Source organism: Schistocerca piceifrons, chromosome X, assembly GCF_021461385.2.
Source record: "Schistocerca piceifrons isolate TAMUIC-IGC-003096 chromosome X, iqSchPice1.1, whole genome shotgun sequence".
Lineage (NCBI taxonomy): Eukaryota > Metazoa > Arthropoda > Insecta > Orthoptera > Acrididae > Schistocerca > Schistocerca piceifrons.
The window spans coordinates 533,032,138-533,048,515 of NC_060149.1; the positions used below are offsets into that span (position 1 = coordinate 533,032,138).

The window sequence follows — 16,378 nt, forward strand, 5'->3', positions numbered from 1 at the left end:
GGCTTGTGGCCTACCCCTGATGTTATTCAGTCTGTACACTGACTTAAAAAAGAAAAAAACAGGAAAAATTTGGAAAAGGAATTAAATTTGAGGGGGAAGAAATAACCACTTTAAGGTTCGTCTGTGGCACTGTAATTCTGTCAGAGATGGTACAGGATTGGGAGGAACAGTTGACTGGAATAGATACAGTATTGAAAAGAGGTTATAAGATGAATGTCAATACAAGTAAAACAAGGGTAATGGAAAGAAACTGAAGCAAATCAGGCAATGCTGAGAGAATTAGATTAGGAACTGAGACACTCAAAGTAGTAGATGAATCCTGCTAGTTGGGGAGTAAATTAACTGATGATGAATGATGTGATGAGGTCATACAGAGCAAAATGGCAGCAGCAAGAAAAAATTTATGAAGAAGGTATGTTCTTTACACTGAAAATAAATTTAAAATTTTGGAAGTCTTCTATGAAGGTATTTGTCTGCAATGTTGCCTCGTATGGAAGTGGGGTGTGGACAATAGAGAGAGAGAGAGAGAGAGAGAGAGAGAGAGAGAGAGAGAGAGAGAGAGAGAGGGGGGGGGGGCGAGGGGAGGGGGGTTAAACTTGGAGTGTGATACTATGCCTCTAATATAGTGATCAGGTTCAAATGGATGTAGGCTACAGCTGTTCTGCGAAGATGAATAGGCTTGCACCTGGTAGACTAGCATGAAGAGTACCATCCAAAAAGTATTGCAGACCATAACACCACCAACTACTGCACTTTTTTACTACGAGTTAAACTTTAGTATATAATGTACAAGGCATGTTATCATGAAGAGGTGTATCAAAAATGGAAAAGTGGTAACACATGTTGGTGCCTATATGATGATGACTATGTTATTGTCAAATTCTTGATCTGCAATAAATTACAGATTTTTGTGACTGATTACTGTCCTTTAAATTTGAAGAGGAAGATGCTACATTATTCACTTATTTTCATAAATGATTGTATCAGTAAGTGTGTATACCAACAAAAAAGATAATGAAATATGTTCAGGATAGCTGAAAATAAAATACTGACAGAAATATGAAGACTTGAAAACTCACCTGTCGTCGAACATTGGGACGTTCAGAATTTCTACTACTTTGCCTCCAGTATTTCCTTCTTGCTGTTGAGTGTTGCAGTAGCTGTGTAAGTGTTACTTCATCTGGAGACATCGTATTTTCAGGATTTAAAAGTGACGGTATTTTCTCCTGTGTTGGGCTTTCAACAATAGCACCTAACTGCAATGGTGAACATGAGATCAATGACCCATCAGAGGAAAGCCTTCTACATTCAGAAGGATTCTGAGGCATCTCTTTTCTACATATTCCGATATTAGAAGCAAATTCACACTCAGCATTTTCTGCAATAGTAGGAAGGATTTCAATGCCTGTACTTTTCACACTAGTGTGAGCTGAATCGGAAATTGGCTGATTTTCCATTTTATCATACAACCTTCTCCGAATTCCTCTTCTTGAGGTCACAGTTCCCATTTGTGAACCTGTGGCATTCTTAAAAATGGTTAAATTCACATCAGTTTTCTCTCTTTTAGTTGGTTGTGAAGAAAAATCCTGATCTGGTGAAGCCTCTCCACTTTTGTACCCGTTTAACTTTACATCAGGTTCAGCGTTTAGAGGTTGTTCTGCCTCCCCACTTGAAGGCAGTCCAGTTTCATCTTCTCTGTCAGGGTTGATGTTGAGATACGGCGCACTTTTGTCCACTTGCAAATCATAATTTTCATCCAAAGCTTCGGTATCACTCAAGAATGTAGTTTCGTAAAAACTGTGAATTCCTGAGCAATTGCTGTCCAGAAGTTCAGGCAATTTTTCTGATGACAATGAACAATCTGAGTCATCTGTAAGTGATAACTTCCAACTGTATACTGACATCTTGTCATCTTCCTCAGCATGTATTATATTATCTGATGTCTCCTGATCACTTACTGCAACTGAAACTACACCAGCCCTGAAAAGGGAAATTAATTTAATTATACTGTACATAGTAACTAGATAGCACTCAAATGCAAAGCTTGGTTAATTGCGTACATTTACATAGTTTTGGCATGAGGAACATTGACTGCATGCTGAAATAACATGTAGTAACTGTGCATCAAAATAATGTCTAAGATTTAAGACACCACTTCATGGGACACAATTACTCATCTGAGTTGGGCAGCAAGGACAGGAGGAGGGAGGGGGAATGGGGAGGGGGTGGACAGGAATTTCTGTATCCTACCAACCGCATAGCTCTTTGATTTCCAGTGATGCTTAAAAAACAGAAGAGCACAGAGTTTTTTCATGACAGAAAATTTTGCAGTCCTCAGCTATGGATAAGCTGTAAACTGCTAAGAATCTAGATTGAATTATTATTGTTGTTGCTAACATTTACATTATGCAGGTTATGTGCTTTAGTGAGGGATATCTGTGAAGATAGGGAAGTGCCATGGAGCCCAAACTGTAGTAAATATAACTAAATATTTTTTTAGTTGGCAGTACACCTTCTGTATTTTGTGCCATGAAATGGTGATACATATAGGCACTTCAAGATATTGTACAAACTCAGCCAACTGCCAGTCTCCTGTGAAGAGAATGTAGTTTCCGAGTATCTGCCATGGGAGCTTGTCTATGCAAGCTGCTGTACTGAGGTGGCCAATTATTTTGGTATAATGAATATAGCCTAGCTTAAGTAATGGTTTTAAAAAGACATCATTTTTCCCCCTTCAATTCTGGCCCCTGCCCATATTCCTAGCTAACAGCCAAATTTCAGATTTGCTACCACAACTGCAACATGTAAATCACTAGAAGAGAAGCAGCACAACTAGTGCGCATGGCGTGGGCTGAGCATTGACCAATGTGTGTGATAGAATGACTAACTACTCATACCTAGATGGTTTTTCCAAGTGTTGCAGTGCCATGTTTGGTAAGCCAGGTTCATGATGAGGAGTTTGTAAGCTGAGCTACAGTATTCCGCACATGTTTATATAGCAAACACTTGCTCAACACTTCCACCTTATGATAAGCTGTTATCTTTCATGAAAAGATAATTAAATGTAATAATGGCAAGTCATTAAAGAAACCTTGGATAACTACAGGTATCAGATCTCTTCACAATGAAAAAAGGACTTCTACAAAGTATCCAGAACACATAATGATCCAGAAATACTTTCTTATTATAAACAGTAATGTAACATATTAAGAAAAGTTGTAGAAAAATCCAAGAGTATAAACACCTTGTCAGAAATTGATGGGTTAGATAAAAAAATAAAATCAATATGGAATATTGTTAAAAGAGAGTCAGAGAAAGATGCCATATCGGATAATATTATTTCTATTAAAGAGGATGAGAGCATTGTAGAAGAAAGATCATGTGTATCAGATATTTTTAATAATTACTTTTAAAAAAAGGGGCAAGAAAATGGATGCAAATAGTTTAGAAGAGAAAGCAAAATAATATACTGAAGAAGCAATACACAGGACATTTAGTGAATTAGAACTTGATCTCACATCCCCATCGGAAATAAGGAAGATCGGCACAGCTCTAAAAATTAAAGTTCATATGGGGTGGATAATACCTAAATAAGACACTAAAAAGTTGTAAACCTATAATATTTAATGTTCTTAGTCACTATGTAATACGTCATTAACTCAGAGTGATTTCCCTGAAAGATTGAAATATGCCATTGTTATGCCTCCGTATATAAAGAGAGACTCCACAGATGTCAATAACTACTGCCCAGTGTTGCTGCTTACATAATACTCTAGCGTTGTCACCCACCAGAGTAGTAATGGGATACTTCGTCAATCACAGTTTGGGTTTCAAAAGGGCCATATTCCACCGAGTCAGCTATTTATAATTTACTGAGCACATAAAAAAAATCTTCGAATAATAGAACAACACCAATTGTGATCTTCTGTGACTTATCAAAGGTATTTGACTGTGTCAGTCATAATATTCTATTAGAGAGGTTAAGTTTTTACGGAGTACGCAATGCAGCAAATGCCTGGTGTAGTTCTTATTTAAGAAACAGAATGGTGAAAGCTACCTTAGGTTGTTGGAGTAATACAAAGAGGGATGCCACATCATCTGCATGGGAAAAAAATTACAATGGGAGTCCCACAGGGTTCGATTGTTGACCCACTACTGCTTTTGCTTTATGTTAATGATCTGCCATTTTATTTGAATCAGAAAGCAAGATTAGTCCTGTTTGCAGATGATACAAGCATTGCTGTAAAGCTGAGCAAAGAAGCATCAACAGAGAAAATAGTGAATGATGTTTTTGGGAAAGTTACTTAATAGTTTTGCACAAACAGGCAAGCTTTAAACTTTGAAAAAACACAGTTCACCCCCCCCCCCCCCCCCCCCCAGTTTTGTCTGTCACAAATACAGCATCTCCTGTTCACCCTTGTGCGGGTATGCCATTTTTCATAACACACGTGGGTGTGTGGCACACTTTGTACACATGTAATGAATATCTGTGTTTATGTTACCAATATGATCATTTATTCACTTATGGAATTCACTATCAACAAGCCATCTAATTCTGAGAGTAAAAGATATACACAATTACAAAACTAGAAGGAAAATGATCTGCATAACCCTTTAATGAATCTAACTTTGGAACAAAAAGGAGTGAAATATGCTACTAAAATGTCTGACAGATAGAAGAAGTTTATTCAAATGTAGATTAAAGAGCTTTCTCCTTAACAACTCCATCTATACTATACAAGAATACCTGAGTAGATATAAACAGTCACTAAAAACACTGGCCATCATGGAGCCATATAAGTATTATTTTTTATTGAGTTGTATGTATGTGTTCTATGTTTGTTCTGTTGACACATTCCACATCATAACACTTATCGCATATCTGACCGGTGGAACAAGGACCTAACTAACTAGTGTACTAGCACTTCTAGTTTCTTCTCAGTGCCATTCTGTTGTTGTCCAAGGTCAGAGTTTGGGTAATTTTGAAATAAAATGTGTATCACCATTCACACAAAAAATAACAAAATGGAGCAAGCATTATCGAAATTAATTGCGAACCAATAGCAGTAAATAGTAATAACACAGCAACAACAATGAGAACAAATGAATGTGTAACAACAGCAGAATTCACAACAGTATCAGTACTGTCAAGATCAGCAACTGGCCACCACACAAGTACTACAACAGCAAAGATATCATCGATCACAACCAATCAACCACACGCTAGCGTTGCCACTGTTTCTGGCTTTTGAGGAATTGAAACAGGACTGTGAAATATATCAGGGGCAATGAAGTATTCATTTAAAGCCAAGTGGAATCATTGATCCTGATGTCGCAGATGCCTACTGCTTGTCTACAAGTGTTCAGATATATGAATTAATTAACTGGTAGATCATGTAGTCTCTTAACATTCTAAAAAGAGAAATACACCAAGCGTCTGCAAAATCCATTTTGGTCCAGGTGGAGCTTTTAGATACCTCAAAAATATGGAATATATACCTTGTTTTTTTGCTGGCCTAGGTTTATTATTTTTTCATAAAAAGAAGACTTCAAAACTGAACTAGACTGACTTCAGGAACTAGGCACTGGCAAGTTATAGTCAATGGGCTATATGGTTATTTGTGGTATACTTCAATATGCTAGCTTCCTTGATGATGTAATTCTCATTGGGTCTACAAAAAAAGAACATTTACAGACCTTGGTTGGAGAAATCTGCATTTTGGCTGTTTAGGAAATGTTACATCTCAAAAATCACATTGTCATCATTCATGAAATTCCAGTCATGCAATAGTTTCTTCAGCTGAGGAAAGAGAAAAGGGTCCTTGGGTGCCACATCAAAAGAATCTGAAAAAAGGGGGTGGGAGTGGGGAGTGAGGGTGAGGCAAAGTTTGATTGATAAAACTACCAGAATCAGCTGGGGTGTTGTCATGGAGGAAGAACAACTTATAAGGTCAGGCGACACCTATTTACAAGAATGTGGTCTTTTGGAACTTCATAATAGATTATTCCAATAAATTTAACTGTCCTCAAAATCATGTTGGAGGTAGGCTTAAATGTTAAGAGAAATGTTTGTTTTGACATATGCCAGTGGCTTCCAAGTCAGTTTGTGAAGGATGTGTGTTTTAATGACAAATTGTTACTCCTTATTAATTTGCAGTTGTTGATTGCAAGACAAAAAGATAACAAGTATGCAGCAGAGGAAAAGAGGAGAGAGAGCCCCAGTCAAAGTTAAGCCTTTTTGCCAGCAAGGAAGTTCCAGTTGCTGTCTTTTGGGATAAAATAGGTCTAATATCCTGACACCCCAGTGATATGGAAACCAATTCAGAAAATGTGACAGTACCTGTCTAGCAGGCAGTGTAACTTGTGGTAGCTGCTATTCCAGGGGTTGCTGGAAAGAAGTCACAAGTCATTAGTCCATTATAGAAAAAATAAACCTGGCCCAGCAGCAACCCATTTTATCTTAAATTTCAGATGTGGTTGTACACTTCACTTAACTCAGTCATCTGAAACTGCATAATCAGTGAAGTGTTTAAATTGTTCAGATGGCTGGTTATACCACCGGCTGTTCTTGATCACACACGGCATTCATGGGCAGTGACTAAATCAACATATCTCACTGTAATACAGCAGACTTCTGAACTGTCAATGTCATCAAGAATCTTGAACTGGCAGTGTTGAAGTGCATGCTCCCATATATCACTAGCTGCATTAACACCACTCATTACTTTTTCAAAATAACATTATTTATACATAAATTCTTCTGGTGGATAACACAGTGAACACTCCTGATTTCATTGCGTACTGTTAGTTTTTTCATTTTCTCATTCAGTTGCACTATGAATACTGATTTATTTCCCAATATTGCTGGCGTTCCATCTGCTGACACTTAAACTAATAAAATCCACAACAAACCTATATTTTCCATACTTTTTAGCTCCAGATGTCACAGTCTTCATTGCTGCTAAGTACAAGAGATTTTTTTCCGGCTTCAAGTTCATGCCTCGGAAAAACAAGGGGAGTTGGGCAGTGCCCTTGATATCTGACTCTTTAACTGCGTACTAAAGAGTGTGTAACAAACTCTTCACAAAGATTTGCAAGCTGACTTTGAATGTTATCGGCCATATCCTGTATGTGACGTACGATTGTCATGTTTGATGATGGCCCGAATAGGCCATAAATGTTCAGCTGCAACTACCAAGTTTTCATTTATGAAATTACCACCCGTAGAATGGTACAAGGATTTTTCTAAAAGTAGTGAAATTTTGTAGCTCACACAAACAGCAAAACCACTTCATATTTCTTTGCTTTTTTCCTGCTCCTCAAAGATCTTTCTTTTCAGTTTTAAAACCTTGAATCCTTACATTTTCCAACTCCATATTATTTGACACATACAATGTCTTTGCAAACTGAACTTTCTCAATGTATTCAATGTCTTGTGACACAGTAAGTATTTTGCAAACCAATCTTTTCCTGTGAATGGATAAGATATCTTTTACTGTGGATTGAAAAGCAAAGACATTCTCAGTGTCACACAATGACAACTCACCATTGCTGCTATTATGTGGCACCACTTTCAAATTGATCATCCCCCACTTGACAATTTGTGTTTTTCCTGTGCTGTTGCAACTACAGCGTGTGCTTGAATTTACTTTGCTGACCACTCAGCTCCAACTGCAATGACTTTGAATCCACTTGTGAGCAAGAGCCGAAGCAGGAGCCAGTGCACCCACTCAAAATCAGTTACTTGTTAAGCCCTGATGTGGACCAGTAACATTTTTTGTAGTATCTTCACCAGCTGAATCAAACATTTATGGTATAGTTACCTTTCTTGGCTTTGGTTTTTAAATACAAGATTCAGTCAACATCAAATATAATAGTATTTTGTTTAGAAATTTATATGCTTTTGTAAAGAGGCCATGCATTCAGTACCTCGGCCACTGAATAAATGTCCGAGTTGAACTGGCTGATAGTATCCACACAGCCAAAAATTTCCGGGTCCAGTCCTTCTTGTGCAAGATAAATTATTATGGAAAACTTAAACTGAACTCTGTGCAGATATCACACCCCCTCAATCAACTCCAAAAAAAGGAAGTCAAATTTCAGCATTCCACCACTTGTCAAAATGTCCTTGAAACTGGTGTTTGAAGTCTGCTCTGAGTCCAGCCACATTTACACCAGAAAAATATCTATCGCTGGTGATAGATGTGCCACAATTTGTGTTTGACAAGATCTGTTCACTCCCATAAGTCCCATGGCAGAACAGAACAGCCAATTGCAAACCTGTGATTGTAGGTTTTCTCAGTGTATTCCTCATGATAAAATCTTCTCAGGTGATCAGCTGAGTGGTGGCAAAACAGCATCCTTAAACTTCACCTGAAGATGATGGGATCGGAACTCATTGAAACCCTGTGACAATATGATAACATAACTCAGTTTATCACCTGAGAAGATTTTATAATTGTATACATATGTTAAACATTTATGGTGGCACAAGTGAATTATAGTCACACAGAAAAAGGAGCACTGGATATTATTTACAGTATTAAAAAAATTCCATATTTCCCTGTACAGAAAAAAATTCCACCTGTTCACAGATCACAAGCCACTAATTTTGTTGTTTTTCCCTTAAGTGAACCTACCAGGTAAGATGGTACAATACAGTGATGGGCATTGTTTTAGAGCAATTACCATTCTGACACCCATTACTGGTCCACTACTCAATTGTAAATGTCCTCTCACACCTACTAATGAATCCTGATCATGAGTTTAATAAGCAACTGTTCCTAAATTATTTTCACAGTTACAAAAAGATATACAGGAGAGTACTGCTTACTGTAAGAAAATCATTTAATTATAATTATATAAAATGCAAAAAAATTAAAGTAGAATGGTATGACACATCACAGAACAAGAAAGCAGAAAAAGTAAGATGGGAGCAGGTTAATAGAAAATCCACAAGAACAAACAAATTTTGTAAATGCTTATTTTTTGAGTGTTGCAGAGACAGGTGTATCACCACAAGTGAATTGTGTAGCCAGCACAATGATTATGAATCCCATAACAGAGTAAGAAGCCATGAAGACAACACAAAAATTAAAAAATGAGAAGTCAGCAGACTTAGATGAGGAGCCATTCTCTGTTTGCAGGCATGCACAGACAGCATAAAAACTCCATTAACACGCATAACAAACGAGGATTTTAGTTCACATATTTTTCCATAGTATTTAAAGCACAGAGAACTTGTGTCCCTACTAAAGAAAGGTAATGCAGAAAATACTGTAAACTACAGCCCAGTTTCCTTATTCTCATCATACTTCAAAATAATATAATCAATAATGAAAGACAGATTAACAAGTGACCTAAATAAACACAACATTCTTAGCGAAGCACAGTTTGGCTTCTGCGGTAGCAGAAGTAAAATGTCTGCCATAACAGACGTTAAAAAGTGATACTTGAAGGTCTTGACTGGGATGATTGTGTTACAAGTATATTTCTAGATCTGTCCATATTTTTTTTAGAGTGCTGACCATAAAATATTACTAAACGAAAGGCTCTAGGTGTAAGAGGAATAGCTAATTAGTGGTTCTATTTGTAATTTGTAAATAAGGTGCAAAAGGTAGACAGACCTACACTTCATATGATCCCAAATTTTAATGAAACAATTAACAGACCCCAAACATACTAGTACAGATGTTCCTCAGGAGAGTATACTCAGACCAATTACGAGGGCGGTTCAGAAAGTAACCTCCGATTGGTCACAGTGCGGGTTGTGGGGGGAGTAGCGACGCCATCTGTGCGTTCACGCACTCAACAGGTCAGTCGGCATCAAGCCGTGGTCGAGTGAACGTCGTACCTGCGCTAGTTTAGTTTTTGTGGCAGTTTGAAATGTGTGCTGCAATAGAAAACCCCGCCAAATGTGAAGTGCGTGCTGTCATAAGGTTTTTTACAGCCAAAGGATATTCTGCAGCAGCTATTCATCGTGAGCTTTGTGCCGTGTACGGACCAAGAGTTATGAGTGAAGGAGTTGTCCGTGAATGGGTACGTTTATTTAAAAGTGGACGAGAAAACGTTCATGATGAAGAGAGGAGTGGTAGACCATCATTGGTGACTGACGAACTCGTTCAGACAGTTGATGCAAAAGTTCCTGAAAATCGACGTTTCTCAATGTTGGAGTTGTCTACTGGTTTTACACAGATTTCTAAGACTTCTTGTACGAGATAGTGACAGCAAGATTGGGTTACCGTAAGTTCTGTGCACGATGGGTGCCCAAAATTCTTACCGACCACCACAAAACTTAAAGAATGGCCTCAGCATTAGACTTTCTGTCACGTTATGAGGACGAAGGAGAACCATTGTTAAACAGAATCGTGACCGGTGACGAAACCTGTATTAAGTACGTGAACCCTGAGACAAAAGAACAATCAAAGATGTGGGCACATTCAAATTCGCCTACTAAACCAAGAAAAGCCTCGCAAGATTTTTCTGCCAGAAAACTGATGGCAACGGTGTTTTGGGATGCCAAAGGGGTGTTGTTGGTTGAATTCATGGAACGTGGTACGACCATTAATCAAGACGTGTACTGTGAAACAATAAAAAAGTTACGACGGGCTATACAGAACAAACGCCGTGGTATGCTGACTTCCGGTATCGTTTTTTTGCACGGTAACGCCCGTCCTCACTCTGCTCGCAGAACAACGGCCCTTCTTGAGTCCTTCAAGTGGGACGTTATCAACCATCCACCTTACAGCCCAGACCTGGCGCCAAGTGATTATCACCTCTTCATGCATTTGAAGAAATGGCTCGGGTCACAGCGGTTTGATGACGACGAAGAGCTCAAAGATGCGGTCACAGGCTGGCTCCAGGCACAAGCAGGTGATTTTTATGCAGAAGGAATTTCAAAGCTTGTGAAGAGATACGATAAGTGCCTCAATCGCTATGGAGACTATGTAGAAAAATAGTGCAAAGATGTAGTTGTAAGATGTATATATTAAAATATTTTTATTTAACTTGGTGTATTTTTTTAAATCAACCAGAGGTTACTTTCTGAACGGCCCTCGTATATTCTAAATATATAGTTATGGCTTAACAGGCAACACAGGATAGGGAGAAAAAATTATTTGTACTGATTACAAAAAATATTATTGTCGACGATAATACACTAGAACTATTAGTTGAGGAGACAAATGACAAATGGCATAAATTTCAGCTTGAAGAGGGAAAGTAACTGTCACTTTAAGCATAAATGATAAATCTGTAGACTGTGTAGCAAACATAAAGGTTTTAGGGGTCATTATTTATTGTCAACTGGGATACAATGAACACACAAAGATACTGGTAAAGAGAATGTTTTCAGCATGTTATGCCTTTAGAGTCGTATCATCAGTGTGTAACAGTCAGTCCCTTGTGGTAACCTACTGTTCTTATGTTCACTCAATTCTTAGCTATGGGATTCTGTTATGGGGATCAAAAGTACAAAACATAAATGAACTTTCAAACTGCAGAGAAGGACTGCAAGGATAACAGCAAAAATTATTAATGGCTCAATGTAAGGAAATATTTTAAAAAGTGGCATTCCTTACTGTGCCAAGTGAGTTTATCTATCAGTATGTTGTGCACACCAGAAAACTAATTGCTGAGTATGTCAATAATATAGCAATGGAACATGAGCCAGTTTGGACTTAAATTTGCCAAAAAAAAAAAAAAGTGTGAACACTATTTTTTACCAGGGATTAAAACTGTATAATAATTTGTTCAGGGAAATAAAAGACATAACTGAAATACATTTATTTGAACATGCAGTCAAAGCATACTTCTTAAATATTTTGTACTACACAGTTAAAGATTATTCAGAGAATCCAAAATAGGCATTAATAATAATGATTAAAAAGAGGTTCCTGCTAGTGCAAAAACTAATGCCTCACAATTTTTCTGAATTTTACATCTCATTTATCATGAGGGGATACCGACTCACTTTTTCAAACAGGCAGGTGGGAAGGCATGGAGATTTAATAGAGGTATGGCAGCACAGGTGTGGTTCTACAGTCAGTGGTAAGTGTATGGAGTTGTGTGCAGTCAACATTTTTTATGTTATTAGGTTAAATGAACACTGCATAACTTTTTTTTACATTACTAAGATAACTTGTTAAAAGTATACACAAACAGAAGAGAACTATACGTCAGGAGGATGCACGCTCATACTTTCTCTAACCATCCTGATTTAGGGTTCTGTGGTTATCTTACATCACTTCAGGCAAATGCCAGGATGGTTCTTTTCATAAAGACACAGCCAACCACTCTCCTGTCCTCTTGTTATGAAACACACATGTATATTCATATGGTTGTATATCAGACTTATGTTTTCCCTGTATTAAGCTGATGAATCCTATAACAGTCTAAAATGATCTTTGGATAGGTAATTACTGATACCAATCCTCAGACTACTAGACGAGGCACATTGGGGGATGTTGAGGCAGAAAGGATGAAGATATCGGGAAGGTGTCATGTATATTGGCCAAGCATTAACACCAACATAAAACATCCAGTCCAATCCCGTGAAACATGCAAACATACACAGATGGATTCAGTGTGATGTTTCTCTACATAGTCTACTTCTGATCAGCCATGAGAATGTTGACCTCAAGGCAAGTTCAAGGGGACTATGTGGTTACTTATGGTTGATGTTCTATCTAGCTTTGCACATGTCACCAGCAACATTAGCAGCAACAATTTGAGCACTAAAGCCAATCTTAGCCATAGATGGAACGGCACACACTACCACATCTGACAATGGCCCACACCTTACATCAGCCAAATTCTGTTTCATTTGCCAAAGGAATGGCATAATATATCTGAAAATCACTCCTTTTCATCCTGTGTCAAATGTGGAAGCTGAGAGATTCGTCAAAATGAACAAAATGATAATAGCAACTTCTGAGGAAACCTTGACATGTTTCCTTGTTACGTATTGATTCACTGCCATACATGGTTGTAGTATAACCAAGATACTGCACGACCACAGGCACCTCACCTTTTTCAGCCCCTGCACCTGAGCCCATGAGCTCAGTCCTTGCAGCCATGCCCACACTGCTATACAGGCTGTTTGGCCTGGGCTCGCAGATACGGACACACTCTGGTGTGGACTCAAAGAGGTCATCACTGAGCATACGGGCATCAATTGTCTGAAATAACATCCAGATAAAAGCAACATGTGTGATATCAAAATAAACTCTTGCTGTGACAAATGAATAACTCTATGCCCCCGACAACCTTGTTGGGTCCCAAGCAGACACCTGAGACTGCAACCACTGTCAGCTATATTTCTAAGCCAGCCCAGGTCCAGACTGCCAATTTCGAGGCTTCAACACATTACCCATGAAAGCTCTTCACCTCCACCCGACAAGACATGGGTAAAACCTCTGCTTCCACTGCATGCCCACTGTGCTGTGACCAACAGGGTGGGTAACAGACTATGTGGAACCTATGGAGGTTCAACCACTGCCCCCAGCTGTGCAAGACCCATCCCCACCGAAGCAACAAGTTACCAAAAGACCAAATGTGCACTAAAAACTGTAACGCAGCTATTGACAGGACCTGTCTTGAGCCCCTTTGTCATCAGTCCATGTTTCACCCGGGGTACTACTGCCTCTAAGAGATGCCAGCTAAATGGGAGAAGGACGTAATGTCGTGCCACTCAAGTGATACGGAAATCGATTCAGAGAGACAGTAACAGTATGTGCATAGCATATAGTTTCACTTGCAGCAGCTGCAGACATTTCAAACCCATTTATTTTTCTCTAAAACTGTGAAGACAAATCTCCTAAAAGGACAAAGACTAGGGTTTAACATCCCATACACACTGACGTAATTAGAGATGGAGTAAAAACTCAGACTGTTTCATGGATGGGAAGGAAATCGGTTGTGTACTTTCAAGGGAACCATCCTGGTATTTGCCTGGAGTGATTTAGAGAAATTGCGGAAAACCTAAATGTGGATGGTCAGATGCAGATTTGAACCATCATCCTCCCAAATCGGTATCTATTGAGCTAACCACTAGCACTAACTCTAGCGATGAGTGAAAAATTCATTCTGCATAAGAAAGCTGCCTGTTCCAGTAAAAATATCACAAAAAATCCCAGGTCTTCTTTGTAAACATGATGACTCCACCAAGTTTTGGTATTTGCAGCCAAGTTGATGCCTACACCTGATGAAGACAGCTAGAGTAGTTCTCAAATGATTACTTCACTAAGAGCACTAATAAATAAATTGAAACACACAAAACTTACCCAGAACGTTCATTGCCAGTGGTAATATAGTACTGCTTCTTGCATTCATCTTCTGACTTTCCTGAAATTAGTAAAATTATGTTTCACAGTACAGTATTTCAAAATAATTGTTCAGTATTTTAAAACAAGAATATATTACCATTAATAATGATGCACAATAGTAAACTGCTTATCTGTAGCTGTCATCACAGAAGACAGATTGACCATAGCTACTATCATGGGCTCTACACTGCTAAAGACATTTTCCATTAAGTTTTGGTAAGTGCCTTCATATATTCTAACACTGGTAAGGATTGCAGTACATACAGTGGCACAAATGAATCAAATCAGAGGATATGCAGAACAGTGTCCCTACTCACGAGTGCATGGAGCACCAGGTACTATAGAGGGCATGACAAAGCCATTTACAGCTGCAGAGCAAAGCAGAGTCAACATGTCCCAAGTGGGCCAGTGACAGGTGGCCAAGTGATAATGTCAAATTTTGATGTGCCCAGAACTTCCACCATATTAGTCATTTGAACACATGTGTTGCCAGTATTCGAAGCATGTTACTTATCTGATTGTACCACGGCAATCATGGAAGATATGTAGAAGCACAACAGATAATTTTAAGGAGTGCAATACACTAAACTTTCCAAAACCACATATGTATTGGCAACATACCTTTATTGAGTTTATTAGGGTGAAGAATATAATAACAGACTAATCTTGGAACATTAATAACTATTTAACCAAGGGTGACACAGTAGCAATCAAGGTGTCACATTAAACAGCTTGGTGAGACAAACCTTCTGATGTGTCCACTTTTGCTGGCAACATCATACTGCGACAAGAAAATATTTTTAATTAAATTTAATTAAAAGACCATTTAATTAATCAAAGCAGACAGATACACCTGCCTGCTCAAAAAGCTTACTGCGCAGCATGCCAGCTTGCAAGAAGCAAAGGTGACCCACATCAGAGTGAATAAGCATGGCAGATTAATGACTGTAGACTGATATACTGGCCAGCCTGAGAGTGCTTTTTAGCATTTCCCATGCTGTTTTAGGCAAATGCTGGGCTGCTTACCAAATTTCAACCCAGAGAATATGATAGACAAATAGTTAAAATACAGTAACACACAGAACAAAGTTTACATGATTCACAGAGATGGTATACATGCTTCCCTCCCTCAGATTACCTTGATGACCATGGCATCAGGAAGGGCACCTGGCCACTAAGTTAAATAAATTAAAATCTGCCAAATCCTGGAAATGTATACACCACACTAGATAGGATAAATGCGAGGAGGAAGAAGAGGATTATGGGCCCGGTAGTCCACCTCATGGATATATGATCCAGCTTAATGCCAGAGAGGGGACTCAAGTTTTCAACCACACCAGAAGCAGGAGTTCCGTTGCTCCACTCAGTGGATTAACTGCACGTTTCTGTTGTTTTTGATGGAGCTTAGAATTATTTGTATCTATGTACTTGCAAAAATTTTGCTTCTGAATCAGACTTTAGATTCTACGTTTATGCGGTGGTTTTGTGAACTTTGCCAATTTCTCAAGTGCATTTCTGAGAGTATGTAATACTTCCAGTTGTAAATGCTGGTTGAGCATTACAGTTTTTCACAAGTTAACCACAGTTGGGACTTTTATTTATTTGTAGGTTGATGAACAATCATGACTTTTGTTTATACTACCTGACAAAAAGTGAAGCACCCACGAGATATGGTTGGCTGTCAATGTAACTTTGCACATGTACACACCATTGACAGGACGTAAATGATTAGAGCTGCAATGCTCTATGACAGGTAGAGTGGCCATCAGAGTGCATTAGTGTTATTACCAGGCTTGGAAGGGTATATAAGTAACCTGAACAGTGTCAGATGTTAATTGAGCATTGTGAAGGACACAGAGATGCAATGCACGTATGTGAGACAATGTTATCAGTATCTAAAAGAGTTTGAAAGGGGCCTCTTTGTGGGTCTTAACTTGGCCAGCTGGTTGAATCACGCAATGCCTAGATTTTTCAAGCATTCAGATGTGGCAATGAGCCAATATTGGAATGCATGGGAACATGAAAGCAAGTATACTCATTGTCAAGATTCTATT

The 16,378-nt window shown here is 38.5% G+C and overlaps 1 protein-coding gene across 1 annotated transcript in view; it reads right to left on the bottom strand.

The window, feature by feature from the left end:
- Positions 1–16,378, bottom strand: part of LOC124722902 (DNA polymerase zeta catalytic subunit) — a 218,040-nt gene that overhangs the window by 117,300 nt on the left and 84,362 nt on the right. The window contains exons 12-13 of the mRNA XM_047248042.1: positions 14,283–14,343; positions 1,080–1,980 (exon numbers count right to left, since the gene is read on the bottom strand). Of these exons, the coding sequence (XP_047103998.1) occupies positions 1,080–1,980; positions 14,283–14,343 (962 nt within the window). The remainder of the gene's footprint in view (positions 1–1,079; positions 1,981–14,282; positions 14,344–16,378) is intronic.